Raw genomic sequence first — 16,853 nt, forward strand, 5'->3', positions numbered from 1 at the left:
ACGTACAAGTGAAATCTTTTGATCAACTGAATTACCTCGGGAGGGATTTGGTCCGTCAACAGCTCGAGTGGCTGCAGAATGGTGACATAAGCCCTTCGGATGTCGTCATCCAATCCTTTAAGATCATCATCGTTTCCACCAACAGTCTGCGCACACCACACAAACGTGAATGACACGTCCCCTTCTATCACGGAAACAGAAATATTAGCTAACCTCGTAAACCTGGAGCCACGTCAGAAGTAAATTCGGAATTGCGTCAAGACTCGGAACCGGGGCCAACTTAAGAGCCTCAGCTGCAGTTTGTAGAACCAGCGTTATACCACCAACGATTACATTTTTCCGATCACTATTTAAGCCAGCCGATGGCGCGATCGTGGGTTCTGATAGGCCAGAAACGTTGATACCCTCACAATCCAATTGTGCGTGGACGTTCAGGTGATCGCCGGGTGTGGCATGCGACCCAGATGCCTCAAGGGGATCATCAATATTGCCGGTAGGGGTGAGGGGAGATGGAGGAAGCACTCTATCATCAGCGGATGGCTGGTGAGGGGGTGTGGATGGTCTCGACTGTTCAACAAGATCGGGAGTGCTGGGCTTGCTACGATTGAGAGCAAATTTCCCCCAGATCTTCCACAATCTGCGGCCCGTGGAAGATGCTGGTTCCGTCGGATCAGCGCGGCGACCACCGGAAGGTACAGGCTGAGCAGCCACTGCGGGCTCAAGATATGAAGGTCCCGTCGACCCTCTGAACTGATAGCGATGGGTGTTGTCGTGATCAGAAGATACATTGGGACTAGTGACATGGACCTGCGAAACAGGGGACTCCGAAGGGGTCAAGGGATGCGATGCTTGCAAAGACGAGCCGGGAGTGGGACGCTTTCCTTTGTTACGGGGACGAATAATCTTGGATGTATTTTTTTCAGACATTGCGCCAGTGCGATAGCGCTCACGTGGAAGGGTGAACGAAGGACAGTACTAGCGCAATTGCGCGCCGCATGCACATGATGCGTATGAAAATGCTTTCATAGAAGGAAGCTGGTTCAATCGTAAATCAATTGGTTGCACAGGACTCAATAAAGTAAGTGCTGTCAAACTTACTTCGTTTGGGAAATTGCAGAGCCGCAACGTCCGAAAGTTCGCTCGGTGCATTGACTTGCTCTTTCCCGCTTTACAGGCCCCTATTGCGTAGAGGCGCCTGACATGCGTAGCTTGCGTTCTTTACACACTTCCAGAAATGGAGTATGGTAGAAACAGTACAACGGCGCGGTTGAAAGGATCCCTTAAGTCAAACGATGTCTTGTTGGCGATGCAAATGCAGGGAATATCAAGTGGTTAGTGCATAACGTGAGAGGCCGAGAGTGTGATGATGACCAACATCATGATTGAGACATCTTAGAGGCAGTTCGAAGTTAAGGTTAGATGGCAATGCATAGTGGGCCCGGGACGTGTTGCTGCCGAGTCCATTCATCATCCCGACGGAAACGCTTGTAACAAAGGACGACGGGCATTGTGAGTATCCCAAAAAGACTTGTGAGCGTCTAAATGGTTTGAGTAGCGTTCATACATGGCATTCCCAACGAAAGTGCCACTGAAGAAGTTCTTCCAGGGGCCCTTTATGATGTGGACCATGGCGGACGAGCTAGCATATAAGCAGACAAAGTCCCGTATTTGCACTGACACGCGAAAAAGGCATAGCCGACCATATTTACAGATTGAGTCCTCGACAGATACAATCCTGATTAAATAATACTCCAGACCTCTCTGTAGCCAGTGAGGAGTGGAAAGGTGGTCAAGATAGGCGGGGAATCGGACGACATGAATGGGAAGAATGCGAGGTTGAAATCTCGACTTGCGCGAAGTTCGGAGTTCCAGACTGGCGTCCTTCTGCTGTACAATATTCGAGGTCGATATTTTCATTTGGGGAGCGCACAATGATCAGTTCGATGATTCCTTCTCTTCATTGCCGAGTTTACCACTTCCCTTGCCCAGATCAGCTCACTCGCCGCGCGGAGTTGGCCGAAGCAATCGTACTGTATTGAGGTCTCGCTTGGGAACATTCTGAGCTCATTTTTGTCATCCTGTTGGATCCTTGTAGGTCTTGTGCAGGTCTAGCTCCTTGCGTGATAAATTTCAGAGTAGCTAGCACACGGGTACATCAAGATAACGGAATGCCGAGGCTGAACTGGCTCTTTCCCTATCTGGTGGCAATAACGACAGGTGGGCTTGTTCTACAGCTCCGTCATGGCTTGGGATGCAAGCAGGTCCGGGTGCTGACAAATACATGATGAAGGAGTATCATATATATTTGGCAGGAGCCTTTGAAGGAAGCGATGATGGAGAGAGGTGAGCTCCACAATTCCTACTGATTTGCCGGCAAACTAACAGGACCGGAATACGCTGATTCCACTCGCGAAAAACGACACGTAGGGAAGGTGGGAGAGCCAACAATTATAGAGAGACGAGCCCATATTAAGTCCAAGGAGGAAAATTCTGGGAGTATTGAGGCCATAGAGCCGAAAGCGAACAACGGAAGCATGGTCCCCCGAAAGGAGAAGTAGGCATAGTATTTTATATCGCTTCTTACAGTAAGTACCAAATCCTGGAGTCCCAGGAGAGCAGAGTTCGCGATCTCCTTAGGCTTAAAGGAGGTAGGGTGACGGAGGATGCTGACATTATTTCAATAGAATTCTGGTGTCCTGAAGTCGCAACGCATTTTTTGCTTTTCAACGGTTGTCCACTTTAACGCGGACAGATTGTGTACTGAGATGTGGGATGAAAGTGCATCTGCGAAGGCTGGGCTAAATTTCAATATGTGCGTGCACACTGTTGTAAGTCATCAATCCAAACGTCTTTAACACGCACCCGTCAGGTCCACTCCCAAGGAACGTATTGCTGCGCTGCAAGCCAACAGTGGACTTACACCTCCTGGGAATGGATCGTCACGATTTTCGACTCCATCTCCAGGCCCGCAGCGCTCGCCGTCGGAAAAGGTGCCTGCGAATCGCTTGAGCGACAAAACAGCGCGTTTCGACAAACTTGGCAGGGCACCTGTGCCGAGAAGTGGCTTTGGATTAGGATCTCCGCCTCCTCCCGTGCCAATTCCGTGAAATACGAGTCATTCAAGCAATTTATGGAGTAAACAGTTAGCCACTGATGCCAAGCTGACTCGGAGCACATCAAACCGCTTTTCAAGGGAACCATCTGAAGAACAACCCACTTCTCCATCTGAGCCGCGTCCCTTTGAAACGATAAAAGCTCGTCCACCATCGGTTCTCTCTGCACGTAGTCCTTTGGAACGCGGACTGATATCTCAAATAACTGGAGAACCGCTTAGTCTCCCAATGAGATCACAATCGTTGCGCCCTGAATCCCCTACACCATTGCCCAAAAGCCTAGTTTCTTCTGTTGAATAACCTATGGCTATGCTGACGACCAGTGCTGCGTCTAATTTGCCAGCTTCTCCGACCCTGCGTCCGACGGATGCCACGAGCTCAGTCGCTACTGAAATAGACGTGTCAAGTGAGAGAGCGGGACTTACCCCCTTGACTACGCCTAACTTCTCGAGACCTGTGTCCGCTATGTCATCTCCAGCCATTGAAGTTCCGCTCGCCCTTTCTTCTGTAACGTATACTCGTGCGGTGTCGAGGATCGCATCTAGGGATGTTGTATTCTTAGAAGGCACTCCAGTGAAGGCTCGATCGGAGAGCTTGCCCCTCCCCAAAGATACCCCTCTGAAGATCTAATCGACCTCGCCGCCAGCGTCGATATCGTCTTCACCAACACAATCATTGATGCCTGCTCTGACAGGCAGCTCCAGGGCCCGCACCACCCTTCCTACCTGGCTCAAGCGGCAGCGTATTTTTTGCCTGCCCGAAACCCAAACTGCCAGAGCCCCATTTGTCCCCTCGCCTATACACAGTCTTTCTCCAACTCCTTGCAGCCTTTCCCGAGAGCCGAGTATTTTATCCCCCATCACGTTCCGCCGTCTCCGAACCGCCCAGGAGGATTTTGCAGACCAATGCCTCAAAGTCCTGGAGTGCATACGGAGCCATCAAGCTTATTACCCCCCCTTCAACGAGGCATGGCCCCAATGCTTGTCGGTTTAATGCGCCACGGTTTACTCTAACATGCAATCAAACTTCCTTAAAGCACTGTGCCTAGCATTGATGGGGTCTTTATTAGGAATCTGACCCCCGTGTCCGAGGATAGATAGGGTCATTTCTGGACCTCTTCCCAGCTACCTTCTGCGGAATGACGGCCATGGACTTGACGATCTGGATATCGCTCTGGCACGCCATTGTACTAGAGGTGTGTCATCAACTTCTACAACAACTCAAGACTGTGCCCTCTGATGGTGCCATCAGAGACGCGATTGGGGAAGAGGTGCCCCACAAAGCTGGCTTCATCAAGACTAGCCCCCAGCGATTCGGCCTACGGCATCACACAAGAGAGGTCGAGCTGCACCCTCTTTGTTCCTCAAATTTGAATCCTGTTTCGTCTTTGTCAACGCAGAGTGATTTGGAAGCTATTGTTTCATCTCGCTTGTTCGAGACCTCCCTGGCCATTTGCTTGCCACCACGGATGAAAGTGAAGCAAAATGATCTCCAACCTTATGCCCCTCAGTCTCAGGACGCGCCTAAGCGTCCCACCCATCGAAGTAAATGTAGCATGATATCTAGGTCTTCCTCGTCCCGTTCATCCCATCCCATAGTCCAACAAGGCTTGGGTTCCCTCGGCCGAGCCCCAGCCGAGGGCGCGGAAGAGCTCACTCGGGCTCCCAGCTCGGAGCGAGACTATGCCGAAATCACCCCATCTGTTCATCCATCGTCGACCAACCCATCATGGACCCCATTGATGAATTTTCCCCCGGCGCGAATCTCAGCGCAACCAGATTTGAAGTGACTGTTTGGGGCCGTCGGACGTCTGGTCACGCCTAGGAAGTAAGGGACGACTATGCCACGGAAGGGCCTTCTGGGTGGACCCTCTCCCCACATGGCGCGTTGACCCCCAGCGTTTGAAACTGTTTGCCCCAGAAATACGCTTTTGATGTTGATGAGATTCTGCATCGCGCTGAAATTTATCCGATGACGGAATATCTGCCGCCTAACTCTCTAGTGTTTAGCCTGGGTGCTACCGGGAAACTGTGCCTTGGGTCGTCGAGCGACATCGCTCCTGAACACTCGCCATCTCATAGATCTAGACGCAATGACATAGAACCGAATGCGGGGGTGTGAAGCGTGGGAGAGGTTACGGTGAAGCGTGGCGCGTGGCGCATCTCTCGCAGATACGTTAAAGTGTGCTTTCCGTTTCGTATGTTACTGGGATTGCAAATTGACATATTGTTAGACTCGTTGACGCAAATTACTTGGTGGATGTAGAATTAAGATCTTTGTGCTTAATAGATACAGTGAATTTTATGCTTGCTGGAGATAGCACGATTGCCAAGGTGGATACTATGCTTATTTGTAACTAGCGTCCCTTTACTAATGCGACTGGTAGGCACGGTTCCTCAATGAATTGCATTGTGAATTTTATGCTTGCTGGAGATAGCACGATTGCCAAGGTGGATACTATGCTTATTTGTAACTAGCGTCCCTTTACTAATGCGACTGGTAGGCACGGTTCCTCAATGAATTGCATTTTCAACTTGACGAGTACATGAGTCAAATTGACCTGGGAGTGTCGGAAAGACGTGAGCGCCAAATTAAACATGGAACCCCGATCCTGCCGTCATCCTCGGCCCGTTCAACCATGTAGCGCCGCCGTAAGCAGTTAGATGATTGAAGAACCAATCTTCGTGCCGCGCAAGCGATACTTTCTTCGAACAGGGACTTTCTTGCTGAACTGGACCTGCTTACATCTCGCAAGAGTACGGACAGCTATCCCTTGGACATTGGACATTCTTCTAAGTTGTTCTTCTAAGATGCGCTTTTCATCCCAGGAGGCAATGCTTCAGGCCAGGCAGGCAACTGTCATGCGGCCGCTGGAGTGTATCTTCCCCATAGAGTCAAAATCCCCTCCAACAGATCGCTTGTTGGGAGTCGCAGCCTGATCAAAGACCCAGTTTCTAGCTTGCACGGACCCGAATGCGTGCCCTGCCCAATTAACTCTTACCCACCACCTACCCTGACGATAGGTTCCCTCTCTTTTCCAAAGGTGTGGACATGTATACATTTGAGTACATTTGAGTACGCCGTGTTCCTTCCCAACAAGGACATTGAAAAGGTAAGGTTCGTCAGGTTCAGGCTGTGAACACGTTACCGACTTCAGCTGGCAGGCTCATGACAGAGCACAACTTGCAAGCCCTGGACATGCCACACACGCTGCCAAATCTCAAAAGCCTTCTTTTGGCCCTCACCGCCAACGCTGCGGAAGGCGACTCCAATCTGCAGACAGTCCGCGCGCTCGAGCTTTCGTTATATATATCATTCTCATAGCAACGTTTTTTAAAAGGCAGCAACCGGGACCATCCCGAAATTTACAGTCGATACAAACCACAGGTGGAGACATCGATGCCTGCAACCCGGTCTCTGCATCAACATATGGAGCTGAATCTCTTACACACAGTCGGACATTCTTTCCCCCAATCACCCCGGGTTTTGGCAAACCCGTGACGTGCGACCAGTTTCGACGTCCGTTAAGTCCACCCCACCCGCAAAGTCGGAAGAGGCGGGGAGCCACAGCGCCACAGCGCGCCCACTGTAGCTCTCGGAAGTCCAAACAGGAGATGAATCATCGGCCGTCATCTTCTGGTGAATTGGATCATGTTGACAGGCACCCACCAGAGCCTTCTGGAGTACAGTCAAAGGACACAGGTCCGGATGCCTCTGAAGGTGCGGCCGCGGAACCTGAGGGGTCTCCTGAGTCAGTGCCTCCACCTCTTGATGGCTTGGCAGATGTTGTGATTTTATCCGCTCCAACGCATGAACAAGAGTCGACATTGGAGTCACACAAAGCTCGAAAACATGAAGTCTCATTTCAGAATGTCTTTTGTTGTACACGACACCTGTATTGCCGCAACACCGCACACGTTGAGATGTAGCAAGTTTGGCTGAGTCGGAGGGCGCGATGTCTAACAACATTCGATATCGCGGTCTAGACCTTGGTTGTGCCAACATTAAGCCGCCGATCCCCTAGGGGGCTGGGGGTGCCGAAAGTTATCCCCAACCAATCGTTGGCGACGTCAGGCATTTGATCAAACTCGAGTGCTGGGTGCTGAAAGCCTTCGTGAAAAAAATACCATGCACTAATCGTAGCGTTGACGGGACGAGACATTACAGCGTTTTCTTACATGACATTGTTATGTACAACCACAATCATCTAGCATAATTCTTAATTTCAAATCTCTCCAAATAATTGGAAAGCAGTCAACCTAGCAGTTAAGGAGTAGGGATGTATATCACTAAACGACAACTTGGCTGATATCGACGACCACCGGGGCTCTCAGTTTTCCCTGGAGCAGAAATCGGGTCCCGTCCTTGCTGGCCCGAGGAAAGTGATATGGGGAAGGTATGCTCTCATCCTGGAACAGCAGATCACCGTACCAGGGTTTATTCTCGCTGGAGGAGGGATTCACGTTTGTAAAGACTGGGCAGTACTTGAGTTCCACCATGAGTTCGACTTGTCCATTAAAAAAGACCAGAGGTATCGAGGACGAGGACTGGATGGAAAGAAATGGGACCCGCCCTATTGCTGAGGAATAGGCAGAGGCTTTATTGCGCTCACCCAACCTGGTCATGGTTGGGGAGAGGTCATAAAAAGGGCATTTCAGCCAGGATTCGTCTGTGTCGTGTCTTGAATCTGGCTCGGAACTTTGTACATGGGTTGTACCCTCATCCAGGGTCAAATCAACAGCGTGGTCACCAAATACCGGTGTAGGAACGAGATACGAGAGGGGAAGAACATAACCGGGATTGAAAATCCAGAATTTAGATTTGTGCACACAATATTGAGCAACCAACTCGGATGTATCCGTTGACCAGACGAGAGCGCAGTTTGCATCGAAAGCGCTTACATATCGGCCTCCAGGAGAGAATCCAACTGTGTGACGAAGAGGAGTAGATGAAAGTTGAGGATCGGAAAGAATAAAAGGAGCCGAAGGAGATGCGAGGAGCCGAATGGAAGGCTCTCCTGAAAAATATAGGAGTGCCACATTTCTGTACCAATTCTGAGATCGAGTAACTCGGATGATAAAGTATCCATTGCTCCACAATGCAGTTAGAGCAGGGTAATCACCACTAGGAGGAGCGCCACATGGCACCGAACGTGTGCCACGACTGAGAACGGAGATGTTTCCATCAGTGTCCTCGGTGGCAATCTGAGCATTGGCACCAAGGATAAACTCTATCCAAACTGGATGGTTCGGAGGATCGGACTGGAAGCGAGAGATTGTACGCTGAAGGTTGATGTCCGCAACTTCGATGAACCCATTTCCGAAACCGAGGGCGACATGAGAACCATCTTGAGATATCGCTGCACAAGTCACAACCCCATTGCGAACATCATGTTCAGTGAACTCGGCTTCATAATTAGTTACTTTCCGGCCATCTTCATCAAACTTCTTTGGCAGGTCACTGAGTTTTGCCTCGGCAACCTCCTGAGCATTACGTGCATCCTCACTCAAAGGAATAAAGCCACCGGAAAACTTGCCGGATATGGAGAACACTTGAACAGGATCGGAGAGATGACCATACAATTCATAGAGTGACGACGAGGCGAATGGAAGGAATGATCGATAAAGGTGCCAAGGTTCAAATTCGAAACCACGCCACAAAGTGGATCCGAAAGCTTCCTTCACCAGCTTCATTGATTTGTGATTCTATAGAGCGTCGAGTGATGTCATATCATTCAAATACATGAAATATAGGCGGAAACTCACGGAGAATTCATCCAAACCATGCCACTCAACCCAAGCCGCCGGTTTCTGTTGGAGGAGCAAGTCATAATGGGTGTTGTGCACTTTCCATACTTGTCTCGATGTGTATTTACATGTATTTACACCGACAAATATATCTTCAGAGTCTACTGCCATCCCAACCGAGCCGCCGCACTGAGTGGTGCAACTTTAGGTTATGAGCCCAGGAGCTCTCTATAGCTCCAAGTCCACAAGAGAACTCGCCATCTAGCTCTACAATGAACTCTAAGACAACTCCTGCATGGCCCTGTGCCAAAACTTTCGAGTATACTAAACTCAAGTTTGATGGGTCAAACTATGCAACTTGGAAACAGCGAATCGCTCTAGTCTTGGAAAGTCAAAATCTATTTGGCTATGCAGATGGTTCTATCCCAAGACCGCTACCCTCATACATTCCCCGCTCATTTGCCGATTCCGACCCCGCTTCATCTGAATCAACAACCACGACTCCCTTAGAGACATGGAAGAAGGGCAATTCTGAAGCCCTCCTCCAGATCTTAGCATCTATCGAGGATGAGATTACAGAAACTTATTCTGATCTCATGGTCGCGTCTGAAATGTGGAACGCGATACAAACTCAATTCTCAGGGATAGGCATCAAACCCGTGGTATCATTATTGATGAAGTTGCGGAATGAAGAAAGGACTCAGAAATGGGACATTGAATCCCTAGTCCAGGAGATAGAGCAAGCAGCTCTCAAACTTCACACATCCGGAAATCAGGCTAGCGAGGATCTATTAGCGGCAGCCCTCATCTTATCATTGCCCCCAACTTGGAACACTCTCCAAACATCCTTAATCAACCGGCACTCCCTCACCCTCCAAGAGACCATCGAGTCCATTTGCAACTATAAGTGCAAAGGGAAATGTTGGGAGCAGAAGCCGAGTATGCAAAGCCGAAACAGTGAATGTCCAAGATCGGACTCAAGGCAAAGGAAAGGATTGAGATGCCAAAACTGCAGGAGGCGAAGCCATTCCACTGAGGAATGTTGGGCTGAAGGGGGAGATGTGAGAGAGCAAGGTCCGAAGAGAAGTCCGGGGAAGAGGCCGAAAAGAGACTCGGCAAGCGGTAGTGATGGGAGCTCAGATAGTCAGCCCCACATAACAACTCCGGCAGAAGCACCCCACCTCAGACAAGAGGAAAGGGTTGATTGCACTGCTTCACCCAAAGGCAGCACCTATTTTATCATCGACTCTGGTGCGACTTCGCATATGAGCGCGGACCGCTCACTTTTCACCACATATCAAAGTTTTAATCAACCTAAACATATCCGAGTCGCAAATCAGAAATCCGCAATAGCGATCGGCATCGGAAATATCAAAGTCCAAACACTCACCGAAAATAATTTGCGCCCGGTGACAATCAAAAATGTCCTCCACGTTCCATCAATCACAAATAATCTCCTCTCTATCCACCAACTCTCCAGTGTCGGACTCTCAACTACCCTCGGTACAGAAACCGCTGACATCCGGTGCTCCAAGACCAATCAACTCATTGCCCAAGCCTACTCTCACGGAAGTCTTTATAGACTCCGAGTAGAAGTCCAACAGACCCATGAGGAAATCCCCGAAGTCACGGAAGAGCGGGCAGGTGAAGTTCTTGGAAGGGTAACAAGCGACATATGGGGACCAGTACACCAAGCGAACCGGGAAGGACATCGCTATATTGCAACCTTCACCGATGAATATAGTCGCTATACACGCGTTGGATCCGCAAGCACGAAGGAAGCTACCCTAGAGCTCTTCAAGAGCTGGAAAGCCAGTGCTGAGATGGAGACTGGTCGGAAACTCAAGATATTCCGGACCAATGGAAGTGGAGTGTATGATTCGGAAATTTTCCAGAGGCTCCTGGCGAAAGAGGGGATCAAGCACGAAATTATCAACGCAGATTCCTCACAAGATGGCATTGCAGAGTGCGCAGACCACACTTGGAACAATCGCGCAAAGTCCATGCTAGAGAAAGCCCGGGAAGTGCTGAGAGTTAAGAAACTCCCACAGAACCTCTGGGATTTCGTGATCCGACACGAGATCTGGGCTCATAACCTAACGGAATAACCGCTTGCTCTAATGCTAAAGCTAGTTCTCGCGCATTTGTCAGGGATCGGCCCCTGACCCCGCTGTCAGGGCACCCAACCACACCCCAGAACCACCTTCCCAGACCTCCCCATCCCTACATACCTCTCACAACTTCAACCCGCATGTGAGCCCGCGGGAAAAGTCACGTGGGTTAAGGCGAGCAACTCGCCTTAACCCATGTGACACCTTTTCCGAGTCGCGGGAACATGCTCGGCTTCTACCCGGAATCACGTTACGAACTGTACAGTACACTTCCTTTTATAGTAGCCAAGCGGGGAATAGGGAAACTTACCCTTCTTCTCAACTCAATCCCCGCTTAGGCAAGTTGTAGTTACCCTCTGTAATACATGACAACTCAATCCCCGCTTAGTCCCTTCAGTGAGTTTGAGGAGCTGAGGACGGGGTCTAGCGCCCTAGCACCCGGAACACCACACACACCTAGGACCGAGGTCGGGCTGTCCCTGATTGAGGACCGAGCCCTGACAGCATTAGCTTGAGACTGAGCTTTAGCATTAGAGCAAGCGGTTATTCCGTTAGTTTCATCCACCACTTAGAAGCTGCCAAGAATGACGTGTCAGAAGTCGTTCAAACTCTCTTTGCAATTCATTAGACTCTTCTGAAAAGAGTGACCAAGGATCCAAGTGGTCAAACAACCAGTTGAATGGATACTGGATGTAGTCGGGTAGCCTTTCTGCCAAAAAATTATCCCCCTTCTTTCTATCTCCCAAAGGGAGTTCAGTGGGAATCCCAACCTCGTTCCTTTGAATAACACCATTCACAAGTCGAAGGAGTCGTAATCCAAGAAAATATCCTTTTCGATCATCAATAAAGAACACCTTGTCTTCTTCCTCGCCAATGGGGTCTTCCATGATAAATTCCTTTGCCGTTGCATGATAGAATTCGACAGTTGCATTGTTTGACACTGAGAAAAAAAATTCCATGAGAAAATCCTCTGTGAAGTAGGATTAAAGTCCCACTGAGAAGCAGGATTTTGTCTAAATTTTCCATGTCAGACAAATCCTGCTGCCATACATGATTGTGACCAGAATCATGTCAAAAAGTCCTGCTGAATAACAGGGAATAATCCTTTTATCGTGTAATTATCCGTGATGATATCATAGGGAATCATGCTCTAATGCAGGTCAAATCTTGTTTAATGATGGCTTATGTCTGACTGGATGAAGGATTATATATTGACTAGTCAACACGATGGTATGGGACAATATGACTAGAGAACCACAAAAACATAATGAAACGACGATCGTTGTCGCAGTGTCAGGAACTTGAACAGCGAAAAAACTTTTGAAGTGAACAACGGGAGTGTCTCCGTGATGGAGGGCTTCGGCCTCAGTGACTTATGCCAGGAGCACTGTGCCAAGTAACACGTCCGTGCCCTAACTTACTAAACTGGCAACCAGAACTGAAGGGGGTAAACTCTAGTTGATTTTATTACTGAGGTGTAACCTATGTACAAGTTGAGTATATATATAGTTACAACAAGGGCGGGTCCGCAAATGGCGGAGCCGAGCTAACGGGGTTAGACATTAGCTGATTGAATATTACCGACGAGTCGGGTTACAGGGTTAACGGAATGGTAGGCGATAACCCAGAAACAGAAAGGAGGGATAGGCCCAAAGGTGGGCTTTGCAGGGCAAGCGAGTGTATTGCCCAGCGGAGGTGGGGGTGCGCTAGCGGATGTTGGAGCTGTCCGGAAGCCTTTGGGGCTCCGTACTTAGGGAGGCGTAGGTAATAAATTGAAAAGAGGGGGTGGTGACCATTGAGGGGTACCGAGGTGATTGTGGAATATGGGAGCTCTGAGGTTAGTGAAGAAGGAGCAGAGGTAGACCGGAGGGGTCGGAGGGAGTGGAAGTCGATGGCCAGGGATGGATATGACAGTATCCCCTTCTTAGGCCTGAACCCTTGAAGGCCCAGAATTAGTAAGGTGAGTGTCATATCCGTGCATACCCAACCCCGCCCCGACTTCTGGACCTCCTTCCCCACCTCCGGAATCCTACCCTACCACTGTCCGTTCCGATATTCACCTTCGGTCCTGGCACCACACCACCCTTCACCTCCCATGCCACCTCCACTCCTCCATCACTCTCCTGTCCTATCTCTGTCCGTTCTGATAACCACCTCGGACCAAACACCACCCCTCTTGCCACCCTCCTTCTACTCCTCATACTCCTCTGCTCCCTCCTCACAACACCTCCACCCTTCCGTCATCCTCCTACTCTTCTCCCATCCGCTCCGATACCCACCTTCGGACCTGATACCTCTCCCCTCTTCCTTCCCCTCTCTTCCCTCTGGTCCTCTTCTGCCGACCTCCAGCCAAGTTACGACCTTCTGCTGCTGACCCATACTTCGTACTCGGGCACCGCTTGTACCTTTGCTCCAAGCTTCCGTCATAGTTCCTACCTTGGACTTTGACTCCACCTCGGTCTTAGTCCATTGCATTGGTGACCTCATACTACATAAACACCATTGCCAATATTCCTCGGACTTTCAACCCCGCCTCCATAAGCTCTGCAACCTCCGAGCTTCGCAGATCATCTTCGGCACTTTCACCGCTTGTAATGTATTTCTCGCATTTCTCCCTCATCCCTATTTGGACTGCTGCTTCTTCCCATTTTAGCCAGTAGTCATCATCCCCACTTCCCCTCATCCTCCTGCCCCTCTGGGCCTCGCCCTCCTTACCTCCTTTCGGACGTATCACAGGTTCTGCCCTATGACCTTTGGTACCGCTCCGCTTCTGACATCCCTTTGTTCCCGTTCAGACACCTTTGTTCCAATTCGGTTCCCCTTCGCTTCCTTGTGCTTTTGCCCCCTCCATTATATATATCGGCGCTTGTACATACTCGTATCGGGCTCAGTCCGAAATCGACCTGAAATGCCCCCTAGAGACTTCCTGCTTGCCTACTGTGAAATTAAGGACCAAATGGACAAACAGCAATGGCACAGCGCTCCGCTTGAGTCGCTGAGGCCAAGGTCCCTCCATGCTAAGTCTCCAATTCCACTCCGGAGTCGTCTGAATTCACCCAGTTCTAACAGTGAGGGGAGCTGTACTTACAGAAAGAAAAAATGAAAATGGAGGTGAGGAGTGGAGAGAAAGGGAGAGATGGGAGAGGAGTTGGGGTTCCTAAGGGGCTTCGGGTCCAGGCTTATCTGGGTACTGAGAGTGGAATGCTTCGACGAGGTCGGAGGCATGATCGAGTTTGCTGGCAAGGAGCCATTGTGTCTCCTTGTCAGTCCCTTCATAGCCTAGCCACTTGACCAGGTAGAGCAACTTGTTCCGTCTACGTTGGTCAATCTTGGAGTTGAGTATCTCCTCGATCTCGAATTCCATCTCGCCTTCGATTTCTATGGGAGGTGGAGGTGGCTGGTGGCAGTTTGGAATGATGTTCAGGATGGAGGGTTCGATCTGCGAGACATGGAATACTGGGTGAATGGCTCGCATGTTTTCTGGCAGGTGGAGAGTGAGGGAGTGAGTTCCTATGCGGGCAATGATCTCGAATGGGCCGAGGTTTTTCTCGGAGAGCTTTTTGGAAGGTCGGGTGGAGTGGAAATACTTGGCCTTTACATAGACCGAGGTGTCAGGGGACGTGCGTGCTCGCGCAAGATGCTCAGATAACCTAGTTGTGATTAAAGCCGGGGGAAAGGGATGTCCCCATCTTAGGGTCAGCTACATACATGTAGAGTCCGGCAATAAGGAAACCAAACAGATTGCCGATAGAATCACGTGATCATAGAATGTTCCAGAACAATGCCGGAGATGATCCGGGTCACCGGGGCTTAGGTAAGTGGAGTAGACGGGAATTACCGGCATACTTCCCACGCGCATACGCGCAGCCGGCATAGGGTCCAGGGTCATTGCTGATCCCTGACACGAGGTTCCTACTTTGAAAGCTGGGGCAGGACTCCGATGGGAGTCTGCCGGGCCCTGATAACGGATCTGAGTGAGGTGCATTTCCTCACGAAGGAAGTGATGGAGGGAGTCGAGATCTACAGAGTACTCTTGGGCGTGTACTGATGTTAGGTCTCGCTCTGGGTGAACGGTGATGTTCGGATGGTAGCCTTTGTTGGCGAAGAATGGAGAGATGCCTGTGGTGGCATTCGGAGCGTTGTTGTATGCGAACTCCGCAAGAGGCAGGAGTTCAGACCAATTGTCCTGCTGGTAGTTACTGTAGATGTGCAGGTACTGCTCGAGCATCTGGTTCATCTGTTCGGTCTGACCGTCTCCTTCCGGATGATAACCGGAGGTGAAGTGGAGGTGGATGTCGAGGGCCTTACCAAGCGAACGGAAAAAATGAGAGACAAACTCCGGACCCCTGTCGGAGGTGATGTGGGAAGGAACTCCATGCTTGGAGAACACATGGAGGAGGAAGAGCTTGGCCAGTTCTGGAGAGGTGATGGTATCGTGGGTAGGAATGAAAATGCACTGTTTAGACAGGTGGTCCACGACGACCAAGATGGAAGTGAATCCAGAAGAGGAGGGTAGCTGTTCGATGAAATCCATGGAGATGGAGTTCCAGGGACGTTCGGGGATGGGGAGTTGTTTGAGCAAGCCATAAGGCTTATGATGGGGGACTTTGGCATGGGCACAAGAAGTGCAGGAGGAGACATAGCTCTTGACGAAGTTACGGATGCCTGGCCAGGTATACTCACGACGTACTAGATCCAGAGTCCAGTTTTGACTGAAGTGTCCAGAAAGTTGGTGGTCGTGTTTGTCTCGCAAAACGCGGAGATGGAGATCGTTGGAATCCAGAACGTAAATGCGGTTGTCCAGCCTTAACAGGCCTTCAGCATCAATGGACCAGTGGGAATTGGGGAGGTTGGGGGAGGCGAGATGAGAAGAGATTGTGGTATCGGAGGAGAGGGAGAAGGGGACCACAATGTCAGAGTATTTGTCATATCCATTCCCGGCCATCGACTTCCGGACTCTCCGACCCCTCCGTTCTAACTCCGCTCCCCCCTCACCAACCTCGGAGCCCCCGTATTCCACAAACCTCCCGGTGCCCCTCGATGACCACCACCCCTTCATTTCAATTTATTACCTACGCCTCCCTAAGTACGGAGCCCTGAAGACTTCCGGACAGCTCCGACGTCCGCTAGCGCACTCCCGCCTCCGCTGGGCAATACACTCGCCTGCCCTGCAGAGTCCACCTTTGGGCTTATCCCTCCTTTCCGTTTCTGGGTTAACGCCTGCCTTTCCGCTAACCCCGCGAACCGACTTGTCGGTAATATTCAGTCGGCTAATGTCTTAACCCCGTTAGCTCCGCTCCGTCCGGCTCCGCCAATTGCGGAACCGTCTCCGCTGTAACCATATATATACACTACTTGTACATAGGTTACGCCCCAGCAGATAAATCAACTAGAGTTACCCCCACTAGGTTCTAAGTGCCAGTCAGTAAGTTAGGGCACGGACGTGTCACTAGGCACAGCACTCCTGGCAGAAGTCGCTGAGGCCAAAGCCCTCCGTTACGGAGACATTCCTTCGTCTTAAAATCTGGTCTCTGACAGTATTGGTGGATGAAATGCCAATAGAAGTTAGCGAAGCCAAGGAAGGACTGGACATCCTTGACTTTACGGGGCTCGGGCCAATCTTGGACGGCTTTGACCTTCTCGATGGACATGGTGAGTCCGGAGGGAGAAAGGCAGTACCCGAGATATTCCGTAGTGTCCGTATGAAATTTGCATTTCTTCGGATTGGCATATAGGCCGTGTTTGCAGAGTCTCCTAAGAACCTCTTGGACATGCTCCTGATGTGAAGCCATGTCTTCCGAGTAGGTAAGGATGTTGTCTAGGTAGACTACCACAGAAACGTCCAAGAGGTTGGCAAAGATCGTGTTGACGAATTGCTGGAA

At 50.3% G+C, this 16,853-nt stretch overlaps 7 protein-coding genes across 7 annotated transcripts; 3 read left to right on the forward strand and 4 right to left on the reverse strand.

The window, feature by feature from the left end:
- Positions 1–1,200: 1,200 nt before the first annotated feature.
- EI90DRAFT_3042061 (uncharacterized protein) lies at positions 1,201–1,924 on the reverse strand. The gene is given in 4 exon segments (XM_039059150.1): positions 1,201–1,286; positions 1,305–1,309; positions 1,376–1,396; positions 1,409–1,924. 1 exon segment carries the CDS (start codon positions 1,915–1,917, stop codon positions 1,468–1,470), a length of 450 nt encoding a protein of 149 aa, XP_038920452.1. The 5' UTR covers positions 1,918–1,924; the 3' UTR covers positions 1,201–1,286; positions 1,305–1,309; positions 1,376–1,396; positions 1,409–1,467.
- A 244-nt stretch (positions 1,925–2,168) lies between these two features.
- On the forward strand, positions 2,169–3,529 carry EI90DRAFT_3252368 (uncharacterized protein; the record flags this gene model as incomplete). The annotated part of the gene is made up of 5 exons (XM_039066582.1): positions 2,169–2,261; positions 2,313–2,343; positions 2,386–2,554; positions 2,753–2,812; positions 2,870–3,529. 5 exons carry the CDS (start codon positions 2,169–2,171, stop codon positions 3,105–3,107), a joined length of 591 nt encoding a protein of 196 aa, XP_038920453.1. The 3' UTR covers positions 3,108–3,529.
- On the forward strand, positions 3,417–3,743 carry EI90DRAFT_3118625 (uncharacterized protein; the record flags this gene model as incomplete). The annotated part of the gene is made up of 1 exon (XM_039063122.1): positions 3,417–3,743. One exon carries the CDS (start codon positions 3,417–3,419, stop codon positions 3,741–3,743), a length of 327 nt encoding a protein of 108 aa, XP_038920454.1.
- A 517-nt stretch (positions 3,744–4,260) lies between these two features.
- EI90DRAFT_3118626 (uncharacterized protein) lies at positions 4,261–4,902 on the forward strand (the record flags this gene model as incomplete). The annotated part of the gene is made up of 2 exons (XM_039063123.1): positions 4,261–4,657; positions 4,712–4,902. The coding sequence occupies 2 exons, from the start codon at positions 4,261–4,263 to the stop codon at positions 4,900–4,902; spliced, it is 588 nt and encodes a 195-aa protein (XP_038920455.1).
- Positions 4,903–6,223: 1,321 nt separating this feature from the next.
- On the reverse strand, positions 6,224–7,260 carry EI90DRAFT_2560528 (uncharacterized protein). The gene has a single exon (XM_039053233.1). The coding sequence runs from the start codon at positions 7,116–7,118 to the stop codon at positions 6,588–6,590; it is 531 nt and encodes a 176-aa protein (XP_038920456.1). The 5' UTR covers positions 7,119–7,260; the 3' UTR covers positions 6,224–6,587.
- EI90DRAFT_3042071 (uncharacterized protein) lies at positions 7,247–8,966 on the reverse strand. Its single transcript, XM_039059151.1, has 2 exons — positions 8,879–8,966; positions 7,247–8,818 (listed from the first exon to the last, which is right to left on the reverse strand). The coding sequence occupies exon 2, from the start codon at positions 8,804–8,806 to the stop codon at positions 7,403–7,405; it is 1,404 nt and encodes a 467-aa protein (XP_038920457.1). The 5' UTR covers positions 8,807–8,818; positions 8,879–8,966; the 3' UTR covers positions 7,247–7,402.
- Positions 8,967–11,528: 2,562 nt separating this feature from the next.
- Positions 11,529–11,997, reverse strand: EI90DRAFT_3118629 (uncharacterized protein; the record flags this gene model as incomplete). The annotated part of the gene is made up of 2 exons (XM_039063124.1): positions 11,529–11,911; positions 11,967–11,997. The coding sequence occupies 2 exons, from the start codon at positions 11,995–11,997 to the stop codon at positions 11,529–11,531; spliced, it is 414 nt and encodes a 137-aa protein (XP_038920458.1).
- Between the last annotated feature and the right edge of the window lie 4,856 nt (positions 11,998–16,853).

The sequence above is a fragment of the Cantharellus anzutake genome (assembly GCF_015039405.1).
Source record: "Cantharellus anzutake strain C23 chromosome Unknown EI90scaffold_8, whole genome shotgun sequence".
Lineage (NCBI taxonomy): Eukaryota > Fungi > Basidiomycota > Agaricomycetes > Cantharellales > Hydnaceae > Cantharellus > Cantharellus anzutake.